The sequence below is a fragment of the Octopus sinensis genome, linkage group LG29 (assembly GCF_006345805.1).
Source record: "Octopus sinensis linkage group LG29, ASM634580v1, whole genome shotgun sequence".
Lineage (NCBI taxonomy): Eukaryota > Metazoa > Mollusca > Cephalopoda > Octopoda > Octopodidae > Octopus > Octopus sinensis.
The window spans coordinates 16514466-16542215 of record NC_043025.1 but is presented as its reverse complement, the minus strand read 5'-3'; the positions used below and the strand labels follow the sequence as shown (position 1 = coordinate 16542215).

At 43.0% G+C, this 27750-nt stretch overlaps 1 protein-coding gene and 1 long non-coding RNA gene across 2 annotated transcripts in view; both read right to left on the bottom strand.

Moving 5' to 3' along the window:
• Positions 1-3346: 3346 nt before the first annotated feature.
• Positions 3347-27750, bottom strand: part of LOC115226237 (nucleolar protein 9) — a 38269-nt gene continuing 13865 nt past the window's right edge. Inside the window, exons 5-11 of the mRNA XM_029797260.2 lie at positions 26226-26415; positions 19177-19305; positions 16667-16786; positions 13933-14196; positions 12275-12530; positions 4486-4547; positions 3347-3469 (exon numbers count right to left, since the gene is read on the bottom strand). Of these exons, the coding sequence (XP_029653120.1) occupies positions 3398-3469; positions 4486-4547; positions 12275-12530; positions 13933-14196; positions 16667-16786; positions 19177-19305; positions 26226-26415 (1093 nt within the window). The 3' untranslated portion in view covers positions 3347-3397. The remainder of the gene's footprint in view (positions 3470-4485; positions 4548-12274; positions 12531-13932; positions 14197-16666; positions 16787-19176; positions 19306-26225; positions 26416-27750) is intronic.
• Positions 18469-19040, bottom strand: LOC118768419. Its single transcript, XR_005004233.1, has 2 exons — positions 18924-19040; positions 18469-18691 (listed from the first exon to the last, which is right to left on the bottom strand). It is a non-coding gene; the product is annotated as an uncharacterized LOC118768419 (long non-coding RNA).

Sequence of the window (27750 nt, the reverse complement as noted above, 5' to 3'; positions counted from 1 at the left end):
TTGAAAACATCATCATAAGTCATTGCGTCTCCAAAAGACTGGTTAAATTTAGATAGCTTTGAACGTTTTTGTGCAACAGAATCAAGAAACCTTGCTTTACTTTGGTAAAAAAAAAGGGGACCACCAAATTGTGCTCTGAAGAGTGTTCTAGAAATTTTTGTGTTCCCTAGTATTTATAGAGAAATGAAGAGTTTGCTAAAAAGTTCTAAATATTTCTCTTCTCTTGTGTCCATAGTTTGCACTGGGTACAGCTTATGAAACTTCCACCAGCCCCTTTTTTTTATATATCAAGTAGGACCATTTCCCTGAAGGGATTAGTCATTTGTCAGCTTTCCTACCTACTAACACTTTGGTCTTAGCTTAATTAACTCAAAGACTCTTTGATTCCAGACCTTGCACCAAACATAAAATTTTTTGATTATTTTAGAAATTCAGCAATAACAATCACCATAGAGAAGCTCCCATGGGGAACCAGTTTTAAATTCCCCTGTTATGGCCTGGAGGACTATCATAAACAAAAGAGTGCTCAGACCAGTCCTTGGTGAACCATCAGTTAAACTCATTACCAATTTTTACCTTACTGCCAGCATCTCTTGGACAGTTCTTACCAGCCACTTGTCTACCCATAGCTTCTGCAGTGACAACAAGATAAGGAAGCGAGTAATTTTGTCAAAGGCCCTCTTCATGTCAACACCAAGAACAACAGTTTATTTTTTACTAAACACTTCTGAAGTTGCCTAGGAAATATAACATCAGTATTGCTTCTGTCTGGCTCAAAAACAAGCTGCGTCTCATCTAGACTAACTCCCTTCCTATTCAGTTGAGCTATGACCCTCTCGTTAACTCCCAGCAATTTAATAACTCTGAACCCATGTGTCTCAGGCTAGACCAAAACCCAGTCTGCCAGATATTCTAAGCATCTTAGCAGTGATTCCTGATAGCCTTCCTTCTCTTCATATCCTTTACTCTTTTACTCTTTTACTTGTTTCAGTCATTTGACTGAGGCCATGCTGGAGCACCACCTTTAGTTGAGCAAATCGACCCCGGAACTTATTCTTTGTAAGCCCAGTACTTATTCTATCGGTCTCTTTTGCCGAACCGCTAAGTGACGGGGACGTAAACACACCAGCATCGGTTGTCAAGCAATGCTAGGGGGACAAACACACACACACACACACACACATACATATATATATATACATATATACGACAGGCTTCTTTCAGTTTCCGTCTACCAAATCCACACACAAGGCATTGGTCGGCCCGGGGCTATAGCAGAAGACACTTGCCCAAGATGCCACGCAGTGGGACTGAACCCGGAGCCATGTGGTTGGTTAGCAAGCTACTTACCACACAGCCACTCCTGCGCCTTAATTGCTTTATCGACTAAGCTACTGTCAATTCGGACAGCTGGTCCCTCAGTTGGGTCCACATTAAGCAGTCTCTCCTTCTCCCATGCATTCTCTATTAAATTTAGCAGCCTTTCATAGTGGCACTCCCAGCCAGTGAACCATCATCCATTTCTCTCCTACATTATGATTTTCTTTGACAGCCTCGCAACCATCAATATACATCCTGCCTCTGCTCCTCACAGCACAGAACATTGGTAAATTTCTTCGTTTCTCCTTCTCCCCAGGCTACCTTCACTTCCAGCGACCTGATATCCTTCCCTACCACCCCTGCTCTTCCAGTCCTACCAAGTTTCTTTGCTCTCCTCATCTACACTCTTCCATCCCTAATATCACTCTCAGTCTGGCTGAAACTTGGCACCAGCCACAAATTTCGTCTTTGGCCCTTAATAGGTGATCTCAAAGGAATTTCCAGTCATCCTCATTTAGAACATCTCTAAATTTCTGGTTATTCAAACGATTGTGGCCCTCATTTCCAGACTGGTTTGCTTCTTGGTGTCCAAGTCACTAATTACCAACCTATGTTGAGGAGTATATGCAAATATATGGGAAATTACCACCTGTGTCATCTCTTGTGAAAGGTAGGAGAGTCCAGTTTGCTGGACATTGTTGTAGAGCTGAAGACGAGGTAATTTCTACTCTTCTCCTCTGGAAGCCATCTACTCGTGATACCAGAGGGCGCACACTCTCCTACCCTGATGAAATCTCCAGGGATACAGGCATCCAGCAACAGGACCTCCGTGATGCTATGATGGACCGTGAAGTCTGGTGTAACATAGTAAATTCCATTGTCTCGACCACGGTCGCAATACCAGAGGGCACACACTCTCCTACCCTGATGTAATATCCAGGGATACAGGCATCCAGCAACAGGACCTCCGTGATGCTATGATGGACCGTGAGGTCTGGCGTAACATAGTAAATTCCATTGTCTCGACCACGGTCGAACAATGATGATGATGAGGAGTACATTCTTCACCAGGAAAGACCTTCCATTTAAGAACAAAAGTATATCCTGCTTTTCTGGTGAGAACATGGTCGATCTGGCTTGTGTGGCCACCAGAATGAGTGACCGGTTGATTTGCTGTAGTTAGTCTTGCAGATCATCATGTCGTTTGCATCAGAGACTTCCTGTAGCCTAGTTCCCTCCTCATTTTGAGAACTGACTTCATGGAAATCCCTAGGATGCTGCTTACCATGTCCACTGGAATGCCCAGCCGCAAAGAGAGAAGTCTCATATCTGCCTTCCATGAGACGTAGAAATCGGATGGTTTGGCAGGCGCTTGCAACTGCACCTAGCTCTGCAATCTTTGACATGGCTTCAATGCTTGGACGTCCTTCCTAAAGCCAGCCACTACACAGGGACAGGGGGTACTAGAGGCGTTTTACATGGCACCGGCACCAACGAACCAGCAAGGAGCTTGCAAGACAAGACCTCCCCCTCAACAGAGTAGTCTGGTGCCAAGTGATGGGGGGGGAGGGAGGGGTTAGAGGATGAAGAGAGGGACGGGAGCAGAAGAGATACATGGCAACCCATTTAGAGAGGAAAGGGTAAAGCGAGGGGGATCTGGAATGGAGGAAAGGAATGCAGTGAATGTATACGGGGAGAGGAAGGGGTTACGAGAAAGATATGTTGAGTGGGGGGGGGATTCATCAGGGACATATTGCATGAAGGAGTAGGTTCATGAGAATGTAAAGGGGACTCGGGAGTTAGAGGGGAGGGAAATTCAAAGAGTGGAGGGTGAGGTGTTGATGAGTTGTTGGGGTGAGGCTTGTTGCCAGGGGCAGATTGTGTGCAGGGATACAGACATAGATTGCCTTTGGGGCCTTGGTTTTATTTATATGAAAAGGTTTTCTCAATCCTCTGTCATTTCCTCTGCAAGGTTCCTTTTTCAGAAATATTTTTCTCTTAAAATTTATTAATCAGAGAAAAACAATTTTAATTAAAAATATAAATTTAATTCAAGATGAGAATTTTTGTTTTAATTTCATTTCCCAGAATTGGAGCTTTTTAGTTTTTTGCTTTTGGGTTGACCCTTTCCTATAGATGGTTCTTCATCCTGCAAGAGAATGGAAAGAAGAATATTAATTAATTCATCCATGACAATGCATTTTTTAAAAAAATTCATTATGAACAGCACAAGCAGTATTAGTTCAAAATAGCAACCTGCTTATCATACTTAAAGTATATACATTGTTGAAAGCCTAATTATCTACAGTGTTTGTCTCAAGAAAACATCTCTAATAGATGTATTGTGTTAAAAAATGAAGAAACATGTCAATAACAAGGCAAAAATCATCCAGCAGCAACAGAGGCTGCATTCTTAAATATGCATTTCTGCTCGTTTGAACTTCATCAGCAGCAAGCTTACGCACGTTAACGATTAGCAGCCTCACACAAATTTAGCCACTAATGATTTATTAAAACAGTGACTGAAAAAAAAACAAAGAAAAGAAAAGAAAATCATTGGTATTGCAATTAACCAATGGGATGAATTAAAGTTTCTTGTGTTTCAGGCCAGAGACAGCATATACAGAAATATATCAGCAGCAGCAAAAGGAAATAGACAGTTGCATTGCTAAATGTGTATTTCTGCGTCTTTGGGCTTCGTCAGTAGCAAGTGTTCACTGGCAACATCATGCTTAGACTGATAAAACACAAACAATCGCTGATGTGACTATTAACCTGTACACTGAATAAAAATTTGTATTAGTTCAAAACTACAATTTGTGTATTACACATAAAGCAGACACATCTTTGAAAGCCTCATCGGGTTATCTCCAAACATGACACCAACCTGACACGTGTGACCTCTTTCCTGTAATGACCCCAACCTCTGTTCCACAACGACAAAATCCTCTTCAGACATTCACTCATCATTGTGTCTCCTCTCTGCAGTTGTTTCATGAAGATGAGACGAGGTCATCTGTGGTGACCTTTCTGATCTTAGCAAGTCATGGAAATCAACCACAATGCTGATGATCGCCAACCATCACCACCACCTCACAGTCACCACTACAAAATTACAAGCTTTCCAAACATGACCATCCATCCATAACATGATATGCTACTTACACACTGCTTCATTTCTTCTTCCTCTTTATCTTCATTTGAAACCATGACAGCCTTGTTCTTGTCTGCAGACAGAAAACAAACAATTTTGAAATAAAACAACAAAGAAAACAGTGTGTGTGTGTGAGCATACACACCCTCACATTTCCAGTTTAGGTGAAGATGTGGCTGTGTGGTAAAGAAAAAGCTTGCTTCCCAACCACTTGGTTCTGGGTTCAGTCCCACTGGTATCAGGACAAAATCCCCAGAGGATAAATTTTACACAAACATATCAAGTAATAAATATTTAAAATATTGTTGTATTTCGGAATGGTCATTTTGCCAGTTTAGCCAATAAAAACACACGCACTATATATTTGGTGTTACTTATTTTTTACATTAATCTTAATCTTATTTCGGCCAGAGTTCTTTCGTCACACTCTGGCCAAAATAAGATTAAGATTAATGTAAAAAACAAATAACGCTGAAGCAAAGTAACACCAAATATATAGTGCGTGTGTTTTTATTGGCTAAACTGGCAAAATGACCATTCCAAAATACAACAATATCTGTTTCAACACAAGACTTCACATAAAAAATCTTGCACAACAAATATATAAACGTAATAATATTTAAAATCATCTTTATAAAATTTCACATTTTTGTTATAAAGAAAGAATATCCTGAGGGATACTGACTGTCCATTGATGTCCTAGTACCATCCCACTGTGTGACACCTTGGGCAAGGCCTTCTACTGTAGTCCCCGGCTAATCAAAGCCTTGTGAGTGGATCTGGCAGATGAAAACTGAAAGAAGCCCATCGTGTGACCATGTGTTTATGACCCCATAACTTAGCGGCTCATCAGAAGCGACTGACAGAATAAGAACCACTTTGAAGAACTTTCAGTCAAAGGAACCAACCCCAGGCCTTTTCCTTTTTAAACTTGATACTTATTCTGTCTGTCTCTTCTGCTGAACTGCTAAGTTATGGGGAGGCAACACACCAACACTGGTTGTCAAGAGATGGCGGAGGAAAAAGACAAATAGAAAGACACACACACACACATCATCATCATCGTTTAACAACCGTTTTCCATGCTGGCATGGGCTGAACGGTTCGACCGGGGTCTGGCAAGCCAGGAGGCTGCACCAGGCTCCAATCTGATCTGGCAGTGTTTCTACAGATTGTTGCCCTTCCTAACGCCAACCACCCTGAGAGTGTAGTGGGTGCTTTTTATGAGGACTCATATATATATTCTTTTACTTGTTTCAGTCATTTTTGACTGTAGACATGCTGGACCACCACCTTCTATATATGACAGGCTTCTTTCAGTTTCCACCTATCATATCCACTCAGAAGGCTTTGGTTGTCCCAAGGCTATAGTAGAAGACACTTGTCCAACGTGTCATGCAGTGAGACTGAACCCAGGACCATGGTGTTGAGAATCATGCTTCTTACCACACAGCCACCCCTGTATAAACAGCATTGATGAGAAGATGAATCAGTGAAGCAATTTGGCTGAAGATGGTAAAGAACGGAGCAGTCAAGAGAGAACTGGAAACGCATTGTGGCCAGTGGGGTATAACAGCATTTGATGGTCGAGACCAGAGGTTCCCTGCCTGGGGTACTGCAGACCCCTGCGGATCCGTGAACTAAATTCAAAATTTCATTCATTCATACATACATATACATACACATAAGGATAAGCATATTAAAAGGGGTCTGTGGGAAAAACTCATTTAAATAAAAGGGTTAGGGATCGCTGGTCAATGCAGCGTGATATAAACACACAATAAAAGGTGGGCATTAAAAAAATATATAAATAACTAGCAGTATCGCCCGGCGTTGCTCGGGTTTGTAAGGGAAATAACTATATAAGCCTTTTTAGAGAGTTACTTCCTTCATAGATGCCAATTCGGGCCTTCTTAGCCATTTCTGTTTTGGTGTCTTCAAGCCATGAAGTCGTTGTTCTAAAAGAACGCTGGTCTCCTTGACAACGCATTACGACGTTGATTTCCTTACACTCCCTTCCCCACAGCTTCACGAGGGAGGGAAGAAGGGGGAGAAGCAAACAGGTGCAGCTGTGACCATGGACGCCAACTCCGCCGCCATCGACACACGAAAAATTATGCATTAAAATGGAATAAAAAATGATGTTAAATTATTTTTAAAATCGTAGACTCATCGTAGACGCGCGCTAATAGCCAGACGGGCTCGATATGAATCACGACTATAAGATACCCGAACTTGGTTAAACTGCACCGCAAAATGTGGGAGTAGTTAGGAATCTAAATCGAAGGGGACAGACACTCACACAACTACAGTTTTATATATATATAGATTATGCATTAAAATGGAATAAAAAATGATGTTAAATTATTTTTAAAATCGTAGACTCATCGTAGACGCGCGCTAATAGCCAGACGGGCTCGATATGAATCACGACTATAAGATACCCGAATTCGGTTAAACTGCACCGCAAAATATGGGAGTAGTTAGGAATCTAAATCGAAGGGGACAGACACTCACACAACTACAGTTTTATATATATAGATTATGCATTAAAATGGAATAAAAAATGATGTTAAATTATTTTTAAAATCGTAGACTCATCGTAGATGCGCGCTAATACTCAGACGGGCTCGATATCAATCACGGCTATAAGATACCCGAATTTGGTTAAACTGCACCGCAAAATGTGGGAGTAGTTAGGAATCTAAATCGAAGGGGACAGACACTCACACAACTACAGTTTTATATATATAGATTATGCATTAAAATGGAATAAAAAATGATGTTAAATTATTTTTAAAATCGTAGACTCATCGTAGACGCGCGCTAATAGCCAGACGGGCTCGATATGAATCACGACTATAAGATACCCGAGTTTGGTTAAACTGCACCGCAAAATGTGGGAGTAGTTAGGAATCTAAATCGAAGGGGACAGACACTCACACAACTACAGTTTTATATATATAGATTCTGCATTAAAATGGAATAAAAAATTATGTTAAATTATTTTTAAAATCGTAGACTCATCGTAGACGCGCGCTAATACTCAGACGGGCTCGATATGAATCACGACTATAAGATACCCGAATTCGGTTAAACTGCACCGCAAAATGTGGGAGTAGTTAGGAATCTAAATCGAAGGGGACAGACACTCACACAACTACAGTTTTATATATATAGATATGAAGAAATATGTATAAAAAATTCTGTATATGCAACTGAGGAACGCTTTAATTAGAATAGCTCTACACAGGCCATATGGGCCACCATATCTGTCCAGAGGTAACGTCTCTTTATGGATTTGCTGTTAAAAACCACAAGAAATATGAGTGATGTCCCTTTCAATGGTGGGTGCTGGCAGCCAGTCACATGTCCAGTCACATGTTCATGTAGAGGAAGCAGGAAAATCTTGACTGACGTCCCTTGACAAGTTATTATGGTGGCCTAAATTACAATCCTTTAATCCTTTAGCATTCAGATTACTCTGTCAAATGTAATCCCTATTTATTCCCACTTTTACATTAATTAGGCATTACTTTGTAGTTCTGAGGGTAGAACGATGTGATTGTTGCATTTTTAGAATGACCCTTTAGGGTAGGCATGAGGCTGGATCAAGCGACCCTTTAGGGTGGGCATGAGGCTGGATCAAGCAACCCTTTAGGGTGGGCATGAGGCTGGATCAAGCAACCCTTTAGGGTAGGCATGAGGCTGGATCAAGCGACCCTTTAGGGTGGGCATGAGGCTGGATCAAGCAACCCTTTAGGGTGAGCATGAGGGCTGGATCAAGTGACCCTTTAGGGTGGGCATGAGAGGCTGGATCAAGCGACCCTTTAGGGTGGGCATGAGAGGCTGGATCAAGCGGCCCTTTAGGGTGGGCATCAGAGGCTGGATCAAGCGACCCTTTAGGGTGGGCATCAGAGGCTGGATCAAGCGACCCTTTAGGGTGGGCATGAGAGGCTGGATCAAGCGACCCTTTAGGGTGGGCATGAGAGGCTGGATCAAGCGCCCTTTAGGGTGGGCATCAGAGGCTGGATCAAGCGACCCTTTAGGGTGGGCATCAGAGGCTGGATCAAGCGACCCTTTAGGGTGGGCATGAGAGGCTGGATCAAGCGACCCTTTAGGGTGGGCATGAGAGGCTGGATCAAGCAACCCTTTAGGGTGAGCATGAGGGCTGGATCAAGTGACCCTTTAGGGTGGGCATGAGAGGCTGGATCAAGCGACCCTTTAGGGTGGGCATGAGAGGCTGGATCAAGCGGCCCTTTAGGGTAGGCATGAGAGGCTGGATCAAGCGACCCTTTAGGGTGGGCATCAGAGGCTGGATCAAGCGACCCTTTAGGGTGGGCATGAGAGGCTGGATCAAGCGACCCTTTAGGGTAGGCATGAGAGGCTGGATCAAGCGACCCTTTAGGGTAGGCATGAAGCTGGATCAAGCAACCCTTTAGGGTAGGCATGAGAGGCTGGATCAAGCGACCCTTTAGGGTGGGCATGAGAGGCTGGATCAAGCGACCCTTTAGGGTAGGCATGAAGCTGGATCAAGCAACCCTTTAGGGTAGGCATGAGAGGCTGGATCAAGCGACCCTTTAGGGTAGGCATGAAGCTGGATCAAGCAACCCTTTAGGGTAGGCATGAGAGGCTGGATCAAGCGACCCTTTAGGGTGGGCATGAGAGGCTGGATCAAGTAACCCTTTAGTTGTGACAATGGAAGAAAATTGCAAACAGCAGAATCTGGATGAGAAAGCCTGTTGGGTTGAGTTCAAGGCTTCTGTATTTTGTGGCAAGTAAATAAACAATGGGAAGGTGTTCAGAAAACAAGTGTAGCCTTTTTCTGAATCAAAAGCAGACAGTTTCCAGCTGAAAATACCAGGTGCAGGAGTGGCTGTGTGGTAAGTAGCTTGCTAACCAACCACATGGTTCCAGGTTCAGTCTCACTGCATGGCATCTTGGGCAAGTGTCTTCTACTATAGCCTCGGGCCGACCAAAGCCTTGTGAGTGGATTTGGTAGACGGAAACTGAAAGAAGCCTGTCGTATATATGTATATATATATATATGTACGTGTGTGTTTGCGTGTCTGTGTTTGTCCCCCTAGCATTGGTTGACAACCGATGCTGGTGTGTTTACGTCTCCGTCACTTAGCGGTTCGGCAAAAGAGACTGCTAGAATAAGTACTGGGCTTACAAAGAATAAGTCCCGGGGTTGATTTGCTCGACTAAAGGCGGTGCTCCAGCATGGCCACAGTCAAATGACTGAAACAAGTAAAAGAGTAAAAGAGTAAATCAACTTTGCAAAATGTATATTTTGAGGACGTTTCTCAAGGCAACACAAGGTGTCTGCAACTAGAGGAAGGAAAACTTGTGGTTGACAAATTGCAACACAGAGAAGGTTGAGCATGATACAGAGATGGCTGTGTATGTAAGTATGATTCAGCAAAACGAAGGAAGATAGTCGACAGTAGTCCTTCATAGGTAGGTGGGTGGGTGGTGAAATCTTTAGTAAAAATATAATTGAGGAGGAAGAAGAAAATTCAAGATTGCAATTGAATTCTTGAAACAAGACAAATAGGGAGCGTAATGTGCATTCTGCATACACAGATATATACAAAATTGGTGGTTAACAAAGGAATAATTGCTAGTGTGTACCTGCAGAGTCTGCATACACTACCGTCAGAAATTAATTAGCACCCTTGATTTGCTCTTCACTAAAGGTATGTGCTGTCACCTAGTGGCCATATCTCGAACTATTGCTTTGTTGCGAGTTCACTGTTGCGCAGAACGATGACGTAACTTTGTTTGCAGAGCAGTTTGAGAGTCTACAGCCTTATGATGTTGACATAGCAGTGCAACAACTTGGAGTGCGGATGCAGACAAATCTTCCTTTGTTTAATAGATATAGGTAGCGCCTCGCAAGGACCGAAATCACACCATACTAAGTTTTCTCATCGCGTAAGACGTTTTGAACAGCTCATAGCTTAATTGATTTAACCTATTTAGTGTAGAAATTTGAGAAGTGCTAATTAATTTCTGACGCAAGTGTATGTGCATCTTTCTCTTGCATGCATACACAGACACTTACGCGCTGAGAGTTTTATGCATTGGCATTTGTCAGACCACCGAGATATATTTTTATACATATACTAGCAGTATCGCCCGGCGTTGCTCGGGTTTGTAAGGGAAATAACTATACAGCATTTTTAGAGAGTTATAGCCAAAAAATAGCAAAAAAATGCATTAAAAATGGAAAAAATATGATGGTAAATTTTTTTTTAAATCGTTGTCTCATCGTAGACATTTTTAGAGAGTTACTTCCCTTTAAAAAAATATGCATGAAAATGGAAAAAAATTATGGTAAATTATTTTTAAAATCGTAGACTCACGCTAATACCCAGAAGGGCTCGATATGAATCACGACTATAAGATACCCGGTTTTGGTTAAACTGCACCGCAAAATGTGGGAGTAGTTAGGAATCTAAATCGAAGGGGACAGACACTCACACAACTACAGTTTTATATATATAGATATTGTATATATAGGTGCAGGAGTGGCTGTGTGGTAAGAGGCTTGCTTCCCAACCACATGGTTCTGGGTTCAGTCCTACTGCATGGCACCTTGGGCAAGTGTCTTCTACTATAGCCTCAGGTCGACCAAAGCCTTGTGAGTGGATGAGGTAGACGGAAACTGAAAGAAGCCTGTCGTATATATGTATATATATGTTTGTGTGTGTTTGTGTTTGTCCCCCAATCATTGGTGTGGTTATTTCCCTGTAACTTAGTGGTTCAGCAAAATAGGCCAATGGAATAAGTACAAGGCTTACAAAGAGTAAGTCCTGGGGTTGATTCGTTCAACTAAAGGCAGTGCCCCAGCATGGCTGCAGTGAAATGACTGAAACACGTAAAAGAATAAAAGAATATATATGTTAAAGGAAAAAGAAGAACAAAACCAAGACCGGACGAGCATCTCAGAATAATTAGAATAATTAGAATAAAAATTAATCAAAAATAGAGAAGTAATTACTTATGCTTTTTTGATTCACCTTTATTCTAATTAAATCACCTGAGACGCTCGTCTGGTCTTGGTTGTCCTTTTTCCTTTAAGACACACCTGCTGACTCGGAAGCTTACTACGGATACTGAGCTCCAGCCTCAGCCGTGAACTTGGAACCTAACGGATGACCAATTATTCAGCACTAGCAGTATCACCCGGCGTTGCTCGGGTTTGTAAGGGAAATAACTATAAGGCATTTTTAGAGAGTTATAGCCAAAAAATAGGAAAAAAATTATGGTAAATTTATTTTTGAGAGTTAAAACGGCCGAGTTGCGTCCCCTAGACAGTCTGTGGTTTGTGTTTGATTCTCGACCCTATGTCGAATTTATTGATTTTTTTCAGAACTGGGGGAACTTTTCCAAATTTTCGCTGCGTTAGTTTTGAATTATGACATTGGGCTATGTGTGTGTCAAGTTTCATCAGAATCGGTTGAAAGCCGTGTTCAGGGTGAGGGTACAACCTAACAGACACACAGACACGCAGACAGACGAACTGCCGTTTATATAGAGAGAGATACCTATATATACACACACACACGAACATCATCATCTAGTGTTTTAAATCCAGGTTTTGTCCCCGTTAACAGGGGTGGCTGGATCTACCTCAAAGCCATAGCAACCCCAGGTTGTCAGGTGCCGCCCACCCCAAACTTTGGGCGGGATGGTGTCCATTCTCTTTTGCTATCACGAGGCATTTTTGGAGCTGGATTTTCTACGGAATCCCCAAGGGGTAACCCAACCCCATCTGCCCGTTCCACTTACCTAAGATATCAGCAAAGATCTTCCTCTTCTTTGCCTTCGAGCTCTGACTCATCCGCCACCTCTTGTTGCTGTTCATGAATAACTGGAGCTGGAAGTTGTGGAAGACAAAGGCCCCATACCAGTGCTGGCGTAGGTGGAGGCTCTGCTTAGCCAGGATCCCGGCAACCCGCACCCTCTGATCAATGTTGAAGTTGGGCCACATCGACTGACATGTTCGGCTGCCAAATTTGGAACAAGCCATCCTCAACAGCATCGGCTAATCACAAAATGAGATTTAAAAAAGAAAAAGAAAAACAGAGAAATGATTAGTTGCTGTTTGACCCCTTAAATAGGGGTTTGCTGATTGAAATGTTTATAGTTTATATATCTGTGGTCAAATTATTATGCAAATTGGCAGTATCGCAGAAAAGTCTCAGTTTGTTTCTGTTTCATTTTTTTAATGCAAACAGTTGTAGGCGCAGGAGTGGCTGTGTGGTAAGTAGCTTGCTAACCAACCACATGGTTCCGGGTTCAATCCCACTGCGTGGCATCTTGGGCAAGTGTCTTCTGCTATAGCCCCGGGCCGACCAATGCCTTGTGAGTGGATTTGGTAGACGGAAACTGAAAGAAGCCTGTCGTATATATGTATATATATATATATATGTGTGTGTGTACTTGTGTGTCTGTGTTTGTCCCCCTAGCATTGCTTGACAACCGATGCTGGTGTGTTTATGTCCCCGTTACTTAGCGGTTCGGCAAAAGAGACCAATAGAATAATTACTGGGCTCACAAAGAATAAGTCCCAGGGTCGATTTGCTCGACTAAAGGCGGTGCTCCATCATGGCTGCAGTCATATGATTGAAACAAGTAAAAGAGAGAAAAAAAGAGAGTTGTGTTAAAAAGAATGTCACACATAAGGGTTCGTTTATAACTAAAAATTAAACAGATTGATGAAGAGAAAAAGCTGTTTGTACTGAATTAAATACCATTGGCAACACACATCAACATACAAACATCATAAACAAAGGACAACTGCTTTTCCGCAGATCTTTTTTTAGCAGATTATTGAAATTTCCAAGGTGAGTTAATCCCTTTAGAAACAACACATCCAGCCACTTGATCAGTCCTTTATTTTATCAATCCCCAAAAGATGAAGAGCAAAGTCACTCTAGAATCTGAACTCAGAGCATAGAAACAGAGGAAATACACGAAGCATTTTGTCAGGTGTGTTAACGATTCTGCTAGTTTGTTGCTTTTGCCCTGATGCAGAGAAAAGGCAGCCAGTCCTGAAGAGACTTCCCAACACTACAGATATTATCCACCCATTTCATTCATGGTCTACCCCTAAGTCTGCTGCCAGTTGGCTCGGTTGAAGAAGCTGTCTTGCAATTCTGTTCACATGTCTGCAGAACCACAACTGTGACCTCTCATTTCAGAGAGACAGCAACTTCACCTGGCGGGATGGGGACTCCCTGACACTATGAATATTATCCAACCATCTTGCTCTAGGCCTACCCTCTAAGGACCCTGCTAGTTAGCTTGGCCTAAAGATTCCTGACCTGGAGAGACTCCCTTATCTCCAGGCTATGCACCCTGTCAAGTAACAATACTCCGGAAATCCTTCAGAGGAACCCCATTTTGGTTGTTTCTATTAATTAAAAGAAAAAAAACTAACTCACATAAAACATATTGAGCAAGTCGTCTTTGTCCTTGTCTGAGACAGAAGCACTTTCGAAGAACTGTTTCATTATATGCTGCCCTTGAAAGTCACAGGCTAAATCCAGGAGGATTTCAGCGGAGAGTTTGAGGAAACTGGACACAATGATTTGAGGGTTGGAGAACGTTAGTAACGTCTGGACTAACATTGATCCGTGGATGTCAATTGGGTGGGAGAGACTTGAATGCTGGCTTCCGCTCAGGATGTTGTCGGCTGTTTCTGATACCTGAAAATAAAATATGCACACATCATCATCATCATCATCATAATGTCCACTTTACAATACTTACATGGGTCAGATTTTCCTACATCCAAATGTTGACCTTCACCAGTTTCCAAGCAAGGAAACATTTCCTCATAGCTTGTATAACAGCAAGACTCATTTACAACAACCATTTGATCTCAAGACAAGAAGACACAAAAAAACATCCAAATCATGCAATAAAGCCAGCTGGATAGTAAAGATCACCATGCTGGTGCCTTGTTACAAGTCCCCATGCTGGTGGTATGTAAAAAGTACCCATACTGGTGCCAATTAAAAATCACCCATGCTGGCATCACGTAAAAAGCACCGGTGCCAGTGCCGCATAAAAAGCACTCAATACACTGTAAAGGGTTGGTGTTAGGAATGGCATCATCATCGTTTAGCGTCCGTTTTCCATGCTGGCATGGGTTGGACGGTTCTACTGGGGTCTGTGAAGCTGGAAGGCTTCATCAGGCTCCAGTCTGATCTGGCAGTGTTTCTACGGCTGGATGCCCTTCCTAACGCCAACCACTCCGTGAGTGTAGTGGGTGCTTTTTACGTGCCACCCGCACAGGTGCCAGACAGAGCTGGCAAACGGCCACGAACGGATGGTGCTTTTACGTGTCACCGGCACGGGGCCAGACAGAGCTGGCAAACGGCCACGAACGGATGGTGCTTTTACGTGCCACCGACACGGGGCCAGACAGAGCTGGCAAACAGCCACGAACGGATGGTGCTTTTACGTGTCACCGGCACGGGGCCAGACAGAGCTGGCAACGGACACGCACGGATGGTGCTTTTACGTGCCACCGACACGGGGCCAGACAGAGCTGGCAAACGGCCACGAACGGATGGTGCTTTAGTCACAGAAACTATGGCTAAACAAACAATTGGAGCCCAGCGCAGCACTCTGGCTTGCCAGCTCCTGTCAAACCATCCAACCCATGCCAGCAAGGAAAACAGACATTAGATGATGATGATGATGATGATGATGATGATGATGCATCACTGAAATTTCAGAAAATGCAGCTTTCATCCTGGAAAAATCCCTTTATGAACATTTTGTGTTAAAAAAGTACAACATACTTCAGAGTTGAGTGAAAGGAAATCAACCCCGAAATGATCGGGACAAGGGTAGATATGCATTTCACTGTTGTTGCCACCAATCAATGTGATGATGTGCTCATATTACTTCTGAAACAAATTTTGAATCAACTAATCTGAGGTAAATACAGATTGTGTATAAACTATATAATGGCCTTCTTTCAGTTTCCCTCTATCAAAAAAAACTTGCAAAGCTTTGCTTGACCCAAGTTTATAGGGTAAGGAACTTTACCCAGGGTACCACACAGTGGGACTGAACCTGAAACCATATGGTTGGACAGTAAGCCTCTTAAGCTCACTCCCATGCTTGTGCCCATGTGGGAGCATGTGTGTGGAGGAGGGGGACTTGCATGGGAAGGTGGCTGCTAGACTTACATGTGAAAAAAGGAAAAGAAAACAGGGTTAGAGTTCTGTGGCTGAGAGGTGAACATTCCATGGGTAAATCTTTGGTCCCCCGGGATATACAAAGGGATCTGTGGTTGAGAGGTGAACATTCCATGGGTAAATCTTTGGTCCCCCGGGATATACAAAGGGATCTGTGGTTGAGAGGTGAACATTCCATGGGTAAATCTTTGGTCCCCCGGGATATACAAAGGGATCTGTGGTTGAGAGGTGAACATTCCATGGGTAAATCTTTGGTCCCCCGGGATATACAAAGGGATCTGTGGTTGAGAGGTGAACATTCCATGGGTAAATCTTTGGTCCCCCGGGATATACAAAGGGTTCTGTGGCTGAGAGGTGAACATTCCATGGGTAAATCTTTGGTCCCCCGGGATATACAAAGGGGCCCGGAATAGCCCTGCTTGTCCAGGTTAGCACTTTAGAGAAGGTAGTCCAAGTTGAACTGTCTACATTAGGATAGGTAAGCATTTGATGACTCTTTTCCCTGCTACTCTACAGCTTTAGCCTTGTAGGACCCTTCAAACTCCACCCCACGCCTGCATTCGAGGAGTGATCCCACTGACCAACCAAAGCGTATGACCTAGTGGTTAGGGCATCGCACTCACAGTTACTAAACGTGGGTTCAATTCCCAGATGCATTGTGTTCCTGAACAAAGCACTTCATTTCGCATTACTCCTGTCCACTCCGCTGGCAAACTGGAGTAACCCGGTGACAGACAAGTGTCCTGTCCTGGGAGGGATATATACACAAGAGAAACCATAAAACTGGACCTATGCACCTGACCTAGTAACCCCCACCCTCTCATCCATCACCTTCCCCTATGCCTTTCCCACTTCTTCTCAGTTCTCTTAGCGGTGACGGCGGTTGTCATGGTGATCACTACAGTGGTAGCATTGTTGCATTGCTATGGAATAAATGCTTTAATCTTAAATTGGCAATACTTACAGTGTTGGTGCCAGCACCGTCAGAATCGAAGTATATGTCGTAGGTCTTCATGGCCAACAAAAGCAGGACAAAATCTTTTCTCTTTTCTTCCTCGGAGCAGTGAAACGCATTCAATAAGGACTGTCAAAGAAAACAGAACAAAATTAAAGGATGTAAAGTCACTTTGATGTTGTGGTTATCCCAGCCAAATAGTTTAGAGCAAACTAGGTTCCGTTTTAGATTATACTAGCAGTATCGCCCGGCGTTGCTCAGGTTTGTAAGGGAAATAACTATAAAGCATTTTTAGAGAGTTATAGCCAAAAAATAGCAAAAAATGGAAAAAAATTATGGTAAATTTTTTTTGAGAGTTAAAAAAGGATGGAGTTGCGTCCCCTAGACAGTTTGTGGTTCGTGTTTCTAATTCTCGACCCCATATCGAATTTATCGATTTTTTTCAGAACTGGGGAAACTTTTCAAAATTTTGGCTGCGTTAGTTTTGAATTATGACATTGAGCTATGTGTGTGTCAAGTTTCATCAGAATCGGTTGAAAGCCGTGGTCAGGGTGAGGGTACAACCTGACAGACACACAGAAACACGCACAGACAAACTGCCGTTTATATATAGAGAGATACAAGAGTCAGCTGGAAAGTTCATAGACTGACCAACACAATCTCATGCAATGTCACCAAATGAGGTTTATTTTTCAATATACATACATCACACACACATATATACAGTGATTCATAAATATATATATATATAAAACAATGATAAATCTCAGAGCGAGTTATAAACAGTAGCGGTAACACATCGTGTTGCATATTTGCCATTTGAATATGGCTAACACCTAAGGGTGGATGCTACTGTAGTTTGTAGCCCCAGGAAGATACCTCCTCCAGCTGGCCATAGACACACTATAGGACACAGGACACAGATAGTGTGTCTATGGCCAGCTGGAGGAGGTATCTTCCTGGGGCTACAAACTACAGTAGCATCCACCCTTATGGGTTAGCCATATTCAAATGGCAAATATGCAACACTATATATATAAATTTATGTATGTATGGGATGAGGTGGTGGAGCACAATCCTTTAATATTTGGGCCTCACATAAGCAAAGACAAGCAACTGAGATTTTTGGAGATAAGCCGTGCGTGAGGAAGACTCATGAAGCCAAGTGGGATCGTAGTTGTGGTCGATGCCAGTGTCACATGACTGGCCCGTTAAAAGCCCCCTTCAATTGTTGGACAATATGCTGTACTTGTGAAGACCTGTCAAGCCGAGTGAAATTGTAGTTGTAGCTGATGTTAGTGCAGTCTGGCTGGCACGTAAAAAGCACTGTTCATGCATTGAGCCTGACGGAGGCAGTGACAGGTGACCAAGCCCCTTGGCAATAAACCAAGGTTGTGTTGGCCTGTCAGACCAAGTGAGACTGTTGTTGAGGATGATGCTGGTGGCATCTCGGAATGGTTGCCGTTGGGGAGGGCATCGAGCAATAGAAACACTGCCGAATCAGAATGGAATCTGGTGCAGCTCCCCCCACACCACCCCCACCGTACCAGTTTTCAGTCAAACTGTCCAACCCATGCCAGCACAGAAAGCAGATGTTAAATGATGATGATTGTGCATATATTCCTTTCAGTTTCCCTTCTATCATCCCACTTGCAAAGTTTTGGTCATCCCAGGGCTATAATGGAAGATATTTGGCAAAGTGCCAAGCAGTGGGACTGAACCCATGACAACAGGCTATGTCACCAACACAAGAACAACCAGAACAATAACAAAACAACATCATCATCATCATTAATAATAATAACACTGCATAATAAAATTTTTATTATTATTCGTCTTTGGTCAATAAGTGTTATTTCTTATTTGATTTTATCTGGAAACCAAAGGAAATGACTTCTATTCCCTTCAAACTTTGCTTTTATGATCAGGACATCAATATTTTCAAACTGGCCTAATTGCCATTACATTTCATACAGATTCACTGCTGAGTTGCTGAAGCAGAAATATCGTTACAGAAAATATTCTGCTCAATACCTATTTCTTTACTACCCACAAGGGGCTAAACACAGAGGGGACAAACAAACGGATTAAGTCGATTACATCGACCCCAGTGCATAACTGGTACTTAATTTATCGACCCCGAAAGGATGAAAGGCAAAGTCGACCTCGGCAGAATTTGAACTCAGAACATAGCGGCAGACGAAATACGGCTACGCATTTCGCCCAGCATACTAACGTTTCTGCCAGCTCGCCGCCTGCTCAATACCACAGGTGCTTGACCCTAACCACTTGAGCATGTCCCTTAGTGGCTGATAATCTGTGTATCTCTGATGATGAGCAGGATTAGAGGGGGAGCATGATAGCCCTGTGTCGAGAGGGATAAATAAATATTGTAACAAAAGTTTGAAGACAATATTCTCCATTTTTCCTACTTTCTGGAGGTCAGCAAATATGAAATAACAGCGGCTACTGAAGGACAAAAATCCCGTCCCACCGTGGGGTGAGGATATTCTACTCACATTAACAAATTTCTTCTGTTTGCAACCAAACTTTTGGCAGATGTTTGCCAAACTCTTGATGATCCCCATGTGATTAAGGGCCAGGATGTCTTCAATGTAAGGTTCCAGCTCAGCATAGATCACCTTCAGCTGCAATGATGAATTAACAAATTATCACTAATTAATTAATAAATGAAGTAACAAAGATTTTCAAATAGGAGCAGAAATGGTTATGTGGTTAAGATGTTTGCTCCTCAACTACATGGTTGTGGGTTCAGTCCCACTGCATGGCTACAGCCTTGGGGCTGACAATTGCCTTATGAATGGATATGGCAGATGGAAAACTGGCACACACACACACACACACATATCAGACTCACTCGACCCCTTTCATGCATCGGGTGGTAGTTAGCATGCTGGGCGAAATACTTAGCGGTATTTCGTCTGTCTTTACATTCTGAGTTCAAATTCTGCCGAGGTTGACATTGCCTTTCATCCTTTTGGGGTTGATAAATTAAGTTGCATACTGGGGGTCAATTTAATAGACTGGCTCCCCCTCCTCCCCCAAAATGTCGGGCCTTGTGCCTAGAAGAGACAAGAATACACACACGCTTGCACGCCTTAGCATGTTGGGATCACCATTATTATCTCCCTTTAATTCAACCTTTTTTTTTTTCCCCTAATCATTTGCCATGTTGAACCACTGAACTCCCTAATCATTTGCCATGTTGAACCACTGAACTCCCTAATCATTTGCCATGTTGAACCAGTGAACTCCCTAATCATTTGCCATGTTGAACCACTGAACTCCCTAATCATTTGCCATGTTGAACCACTGAACTCCCTAATCATTTGCCATGTTGAACCACTGAACTCCCTAATCATTTGCCATGTTGAACCACTGAACTCCCTAATCATTTGCCATGTTGAACCAGTGAACTCCCTAATCATTTGCCATGTTGAACCACTGAACTCCCTAATCATTTGCCATGTTGAACCACTGACTCCCTAATCATTTGCCATGTTGAACCACTGAACTCCCTAATCATTTGCCATGTTGAACCAGTGAACTCCCTAATCATTTGCCATGTTGAACCAGTGAACTCCCTAATCATTTGCCATGTTGAACCAGTGAACTCCCTAATCATTTGCCATGTTGAACCACTGAACTCCCTAATCATTTGCCATGTTGAACCACTGAACTCCCTAATCATTTGCCATGTTGAACCACTGAACTCCCTAATCATTTGCCATGTTGAACCACTGAACTCCCTAATCATTTGCCATGTTGAACCACTGAACTCCCTAATCATTTGCCATGTTGAACCACTGAACTCCCTAATCATTTGCCATGTTGAACCACTGAACTCCCTAATCATTTGCCATGTTGAACCACTGAACTCCCTAATCATTTGCCATGTTGAACCACTGAACTCTACAGTTATTCTCTCCCCATGTTTTTCCTTCTCTTTGTATTTATTTCCCCTTATTCTTTTCTGTCAAAGAGTTGCTTTTGAAATATGATTCCCAACTACATGGTTCCAGGTTCAATCCCACCACATGGCACCTTGGGCAAGTGTCTTCAACTATAGCCTCAGGCCAACCAAAGTGGATTTGGCAAACGGAAAGTGAAAGACGGTTTAGTGGCTTATATATATACACACAAGCAAAATGCACCCCCTGTCCAATGGACGGTGCTGAGTTGTCAAACATTTAAACCAAATTTTCTCGAAACCATTTGTCCGACTGTCCCATTTTGTGGCATTATTTCAGGCCAGCCGGCTTTTTTGCACAAACTGCAATTGCATTTTTCTTGCGTACGCGTAGTATCGATCGCAACAGCTGATGTACTTGCACATACAAATGCACATCAACACAGCTTTATCGTTTGCATTCTCGCCTGGGATCGATTTTTGTAATTTTTTCAAGATTTATACACACCCTGATACCGTCGGTATCTACATATCAAATTTAAGTGCAATTAGATGGAGAATGCCCGAGATCCTAGAAGACACACAGACAGACAGAACGGATTTTATATAATACTAGAAGCATAACCTGGCGTTGCCCGGGTATGTAAGAGCCCCTAGTAGGCAACGACTAATCCCAATCTAGTCCTTTCCCTCTAGGGAACGAAGGTGCATGTGTAGGTTGCAATGTCTTCTCTTCACTCGAATACTTCTGTGTATACGATGTTCCTAGCTGTCCCTTTGGGCGAAAACATGAAAACATCATCGCGCCTCCCAGTGCGCGAACAGCCCAGAAAATGTGTTGCATATAAAAAGCTTAGATTCTCGACCCCATATCGAATTTATCGATTTTTTCAGAACTGGAGGAACTTTCAAAATTTTCGCTGTGTTAGTTTTGAATTATGACATTGGGCTATGTGTGTGTCAAGTTTCATCAGAATCGGTTGAAAGCCGTGGTCAAGGTGAGGGTACAACCTGACAGACACACACACAGACAAACTGTATATATATCTTTTCGATGCCCCCATTGGCGGCGTTATACTTATCTTGCTTATAAATAATACCTGCACCCGGTTACTCTACTTATATGAAAATAGCCCTTGGTAATAAATTCTGAAAAAGCTTTTAATAGAAATATGATTAGCCATTGCAAGGGGATTTACTCCTGGGAGATGAATGGGGTTTTGTTTTTGTTTTTGTTTTTGACGACGGGGGGTTTCTTTGACAAGGCATGATTAGACGAACACACGCACACATAAAATATTTTTCTGCCGCCCAACGGATTTTACAGCAGTGACCATTGTGTAGAGCTGTTTACCAACTGACGGCCGCGCGATCAAACGCACACACGTACACATAAAATATTTTCTACCCCTTGACGGATTTCTCAGCAGTGACCAGAATGTAGCGCTTCTTACCAACTTGCGGCCGCACACAAATATAGAACAGTACACACACACACATGTCTCTAAGTAGATTTTGTCTCGCCCCATATAATACACCTAATATTCTTTAAATAGTCAGAACTTTAGTCTCGGTCACAAAAAACATCTACGCACTCCGTGCCCTCACCCACCGGAATGACCGCTGCCTGACCCGTTAAAATCCTCAACGCACCCACCACCAGTTTTCAACATACATTGATAAACAGTTTGGCCATGGGCTCTTAGGAGCCTCGTTCGATTTGTTTTGCTCCGCCTCTGTTCTGTTTTTGTTTATTCCAACGGATTTCCTATTTCTTCCTGAAGAGAAAGACATAATATGGTCTCATTATTCATTCGGAATTTGGTAAATTGTGCCTTTCGAAACACGTATAGAATGCAATAAAACGATTTCTGTTCAATCTTCGTTCAACTCCATTTCTTCAATTCATTAATAATATTAAAATTCAACTATCCGCACCAACGCACGGTTGCAACACCATATAGTTGTACATCCAACCGCGCTGTCTTCTGCTGTGATTTTTGCTACCAATGTATCGGTTAAAATTTTGATTAATCTGCAACAAGATTATTCATCTTTCTATTTCACAAAATATATATATATATTTATATACAGAGTGAGAGAGAAAAATAAAAAGAAAGGCAGTTTAGAAAATCTGGTAAAAACTCATAGAAGACAGAAAAGTGTGGCCAGGAAGCGTCTCTAGAGATTTTCTAAGCTGTTTCCACAGCCTTTCTGCATCCAAGAATTCATTATTTTCTCTCTCTGCTTATTTCTGTGTTCCTTTCTGTTGAAGAGCATAGGCTCGAAACATAAAAGACTTTCTCACTTTCCAAGTGTTAAACTAATACATCTGTTTGTTGTTTACATACCCGTCTTCATCTGTTTGTTTTGTTTTGTTTTTTCTTGTAAATTCCAACTATATATATATATATATATATATCTTAGTTGAAGAGCAAGCATCACAGCAATTTGCTGTACTTAAGAAGACCTGTCAGGACACACAAACTTGCAGTCATCCATACATACAGGCTTGTCCTTTACAGGTGCTGGTGCTATGTAAACGCACCCATGCTGGTGGCACATGAAAAGCACCCAGTCCTCACTCTGTAAAATGATTGACATTAAAAAAGGGATCCAGCTGTAGAAACTATGCCACAAGAGACAATTGGAGCCTGGCCAGCTCCCTGGCTGGACAGCCAACTTATGCTAACATGGAAAGCAGACATTAAGCAATGATGATGATGGTTTGTGGCCTAGTGGTTAGGGTACTGCACTCACAATCACTAGATCTAGGGATCAGTTCCTGGACCAGACGGCATGTTGTGTTCTTGAGCGAAACAGTTCTCTCCGTGTTGCTGTGTGGGAACCAACAGGTCAAAGAACAGAACCAATGTTTTCTCAGTATGTAGTAAAAGACAACTAAAAGAGATTGAGGCAAGACTTGCGCTCCAACCTTGTGAAGCTCTCACCAGCCAAGACTACTCAAACAGACCCACAGGCTGCAGGGTTGTTGCCTGGGTGATGCAGAGGTGTCACCAGAAGGTTGGGAGTAGAAGCGAATCACTAACAAATGCTGGATGCAGTGACATTTGCGTTCCAACCTTGTGAAGCTCTCACCAGCCAAGACTACTCAAACAGACCCACAGGCTGCAGGGTTGTTGCCTGGGTGATGCAGAGGTGTCACCAGCAGGTTGGGAGTAGAAGCGAATCACTAACAAATGCTGGATGCAGTGACATTTGCGCTCCAACCTTGTGAAGCTCTCACCAGCCAAGACTACTCAAACAGACCCACAGGCTGCAGGGTTGTTGCCTGGGTGATGCAGAGGTGTCACCAGAAGGTTGGGAGTAGAAGCGAATCACTAACAAATGCTGGATGCAGTTACATTTGCGCTCCAACCTTGTGAAGCTCTCACCAGCCAAGATTACTCAAACAGACCCACAGGCTGCAGGGTTGTTGCCTGGGTGATGCAGAGGTGTCACCAGAAGGTTGGGAGTAGAAGCGAATCACTAACAAATGCTGGATGCAGTGACATTTGCGCTCCAACCTTGTGAAGCTCTCACCAGCCAAGACTACTCAAACAGACCCACAGGCTGCAGGGTTGTTGCCTGGGTGATGCAGAGGTGTCACCAGAAGGTTGGGAGTAGAAGCGAATCACTAACAAATGCTGGATGCAGTTACATTTGCGCTCCAACCTTGTGAAGCTCTCACCAGCCAAGATTACTCAAACAGACCCACAGGCTGCAGGGTTGTTGCCTGGGTGATGCAGAGGTGTCACCAGAAGGTTGGGAGTAGAAGCGAATCACTAACAAATGCTGGATGCAGTGACATGCTGTTCAGGGCACGACTCTATACTACAATTACTATTACTATATACGTGGAAGAGATCATTAGAAGAAGTAGACAGCTTCTGTTACATAAGGGACCAAGTTAGCAGTGGTGGAGGGAGTTCTCAAAGTGTAGTTGCTAAGATAAAAACAGACTGGGCAAAGTTCAGTGAGCTACCTTTGTTGGTAACTAATGGCCTCTCCCTTAGGGGCAGATTGTATGATGCCTGTGTACGTACGGCTATGTTACATGACAGTGAAACATGGGCTGTGACTAAAGGGGACTTGTGAAGGGCTGAAAGTAATGAAGCTGGTATGCTCCACTGGACTGTGTAATAGCAGTGTGCATGTGTGACTGAGTGTAAGTGATTTAAGAGGAGAACTGGGTATGAGAAGCCTCGGGTGTTGTGGGCCAGACAGAAGAAGGCTGTGCTGGTTTGGTCATGTGATACATGTGGATGCAGAGAGCTGTGTAAAGAAGTGCTGAGTTCTAATTACGGAGGGAACCTGTGGAAGGAGTAGACCCAGGAAAATGTGGGACGAAGTGTTAGGAAAGCTCTTTGGACTCTAGGTTTCACAGAGGAAATCACAAAGGACCAGAGGTGGTGGATTTGCTGTACTTGATAAGACACATCAAGCTAAGTAAAACGGCTGCACACATCCAGGTGTGTCCCTTCAGGTGCCACTTGAAAAGCAACCATGTCAGTGCAGCGTAAACAACCCCACGCCAGTGGCACGTAAAAACCACCCAGCACACTCTGTTAAGGGATTGGCATTAGGAAGGACACCCAGCTGTAAAAACCGATTCCACAAGAGACAATTGGAGCCTGGACAGCTCTCCAGCCTCGCCATCTCCATGTCAAACCATCCAACCCATGCCAGCATGGAAAGCAGATGCTAAATGATGATGATGATGATATATATATTTATCCTTCTAAGACAGAATAAAGTTGTTGGCAAGCAGCTATGGGAGAGAAACCTGTGCCCCTCGACCCTCGGATACCAAACTGCTAAATTATGAGGACATAAACAAACCAACATACATATGGAAGCTACCTGCTGGCAACTTTTTTCCCTCTTATAGGGGTAAACACATAATCTTTCTGCTGTTTTCATAGCTTTACTGTGTCTGAAATTTACTTTCTTTACCATCAAACTAAACGACCCCATGGCAACAGTTACCGTCCACTTTAAAGCTAAATAATAGCTTTTTCGAATGCGGCAACGGTTTCTAAACAAACTCTGGACAGCATCAAATGTGTTTGAGAAGACAGTAGATTTCAAACACAGTAAAGGTGTGAAAACAGCAGAAAGGTTGGATATTTACCCTTATAAGGGGGAAAGAAGTTGTCTTCGTGTTTACGTTTGTACCTCCGTTGAGAGACAACACAACTGGTATTGGTTTGTTTATGACCTTGTAACATAGCAGTTTGGTAAACAAGACCAATAGAATAAGTACCAAGCTTTAACCCTTTAGTGTTCAGATTATTCTATCAAACATAATGCTTATTGATTCCCATTGATTCGAATTAATCATGCATTATCTCATATCTTCAAGATCTTGATGGTGTAATTACTTAATATAGAATAACATTGTAGGGTAGGTGTGAGAGCCTGGATCTGGTCAGTTTGAATATAAAATAGATTAAATATTTTGGCCGGATATGGCCGGTTTAAATACTAAAGGGTTAAAGGACAAAAATACGTAGTGGTGTTGATTTTGTTTGACTAAGAAAAACTCTTCAAAGCAGTGCTCCAGCATGGCCACGGTCCAGTGAGTGATAAGAGAACAAAATGATAGAATTCCTTGTTGATTGTCCGGTGACTCACCATGCCTTTGTTGACACAGCGGTCAATGACAAGATGCAGGACATAGCTGGACACACCATTGACGGCGTAAGCTATCAGCCGGTCCTTGAATGAACATTCGTACCACGTCAGGTAGGCAGAGTTGGAACAGCTTCGTAGCAGCTCCTCAGCAAGGTAACTGGCAACAGGATTCATCATCAGATCAGGCAACCTGCAAATACATTATCATCATCAACATCATCATCATCACCATAATCACCAAAATTCTTGCATCATTCAACACAACCATCACAGCCACCTCCATCATCATCATCATCACCAACACCACCACAACCATCACCATTGTTTTATAATCATTACCATCCTCACCACCACCACCAGCAAGACCATTTCTTCGATGCCATCTAGAGATGTCTGTGTGTGTGGTTAGACTGCCACGTGATAGAATCACAAACCATTTCCTTCAAGCGGGGCCAACTAGCAGGAGACCAAGATGAGATGGTTGGATAACATCCAGTCTCCCCAGGTCAAGCTGTGACCTCTTGACATCATTCATCAAGAGGTCACAGCTCTGGTAATATGGAGCTGTGATTAGAATGGCACAGCAAAGAATTGCAAGACAGATTCTTTAAGTTGAGCTAACTGGCAGAAGAGGTAGGCCACAAACGGGATGGCTGGATAATCTCTAGAGTCTTAGGGGTGTCTCTCTCCAGGTCAAGCTGTTACTTTGGATATGTGATTAGAATGTCACTGGAAGGATTCGTAGGACAGACTTTGAAACCCAACTCACTGGCAAGAGACCTGGGGTAGACCAAGACCTAAGTGGTTGGATAACATCCATAGTCTCAGGAAGTCTCTCCAGGTTGAGCCACCACTTCTGTGCATTGAGAGGTCACAGCTCTGGTTCTGCAGACGCGAGGTTAGAATGCCACAGGAAGGAATCGCAAGATGGACACTTGAAGCTGAGCCAACTGGCAGGAGACCTGGGGAGGAAGACCCAGAATGGTCATCATCCTAGGGAGTCTCGTTAGGTCAAGCCACCAGCTGTCCACGTTACTAAGCAGTCACAGATATGGGGCTGGAGACAAGGGATGTTATAAGGAAGAATCAAAAATGGATTCTTCATGAGGAGCCAACTGGCAGAAGACCAATGGGCCCTAGGAATAAGCTAGGGACAGGATGGTTGGATAATATCCATAGTTTCAGCTGGTTGTGCTTGGGAATCAAACATCAAAGGGTAATAACAGGTACTTCTCTTTGCCCCAGTTGTGGAACACCTATCATATCTAGAGGTGATGTGAGTTCAAATCCCATGGCCACCCTATAAATTTTCTGTTCAAAAGGGTCTTTCAATACAATATTTACATGCATATATATTATGTGAAAGGAGTGCTAAAAAGTTCCTGGCTTTCAGGGAATTGCGAAAGGCCTGGCTGGAGGTGTAAAATTCCGATTTCTTTTACTGGGTTTAGAAAAACTGAAGGACTGAGAGGGGAATATGTTGAATAAAATCCTAAATAACTGATCCTCCTCTATTTTCTTTTAT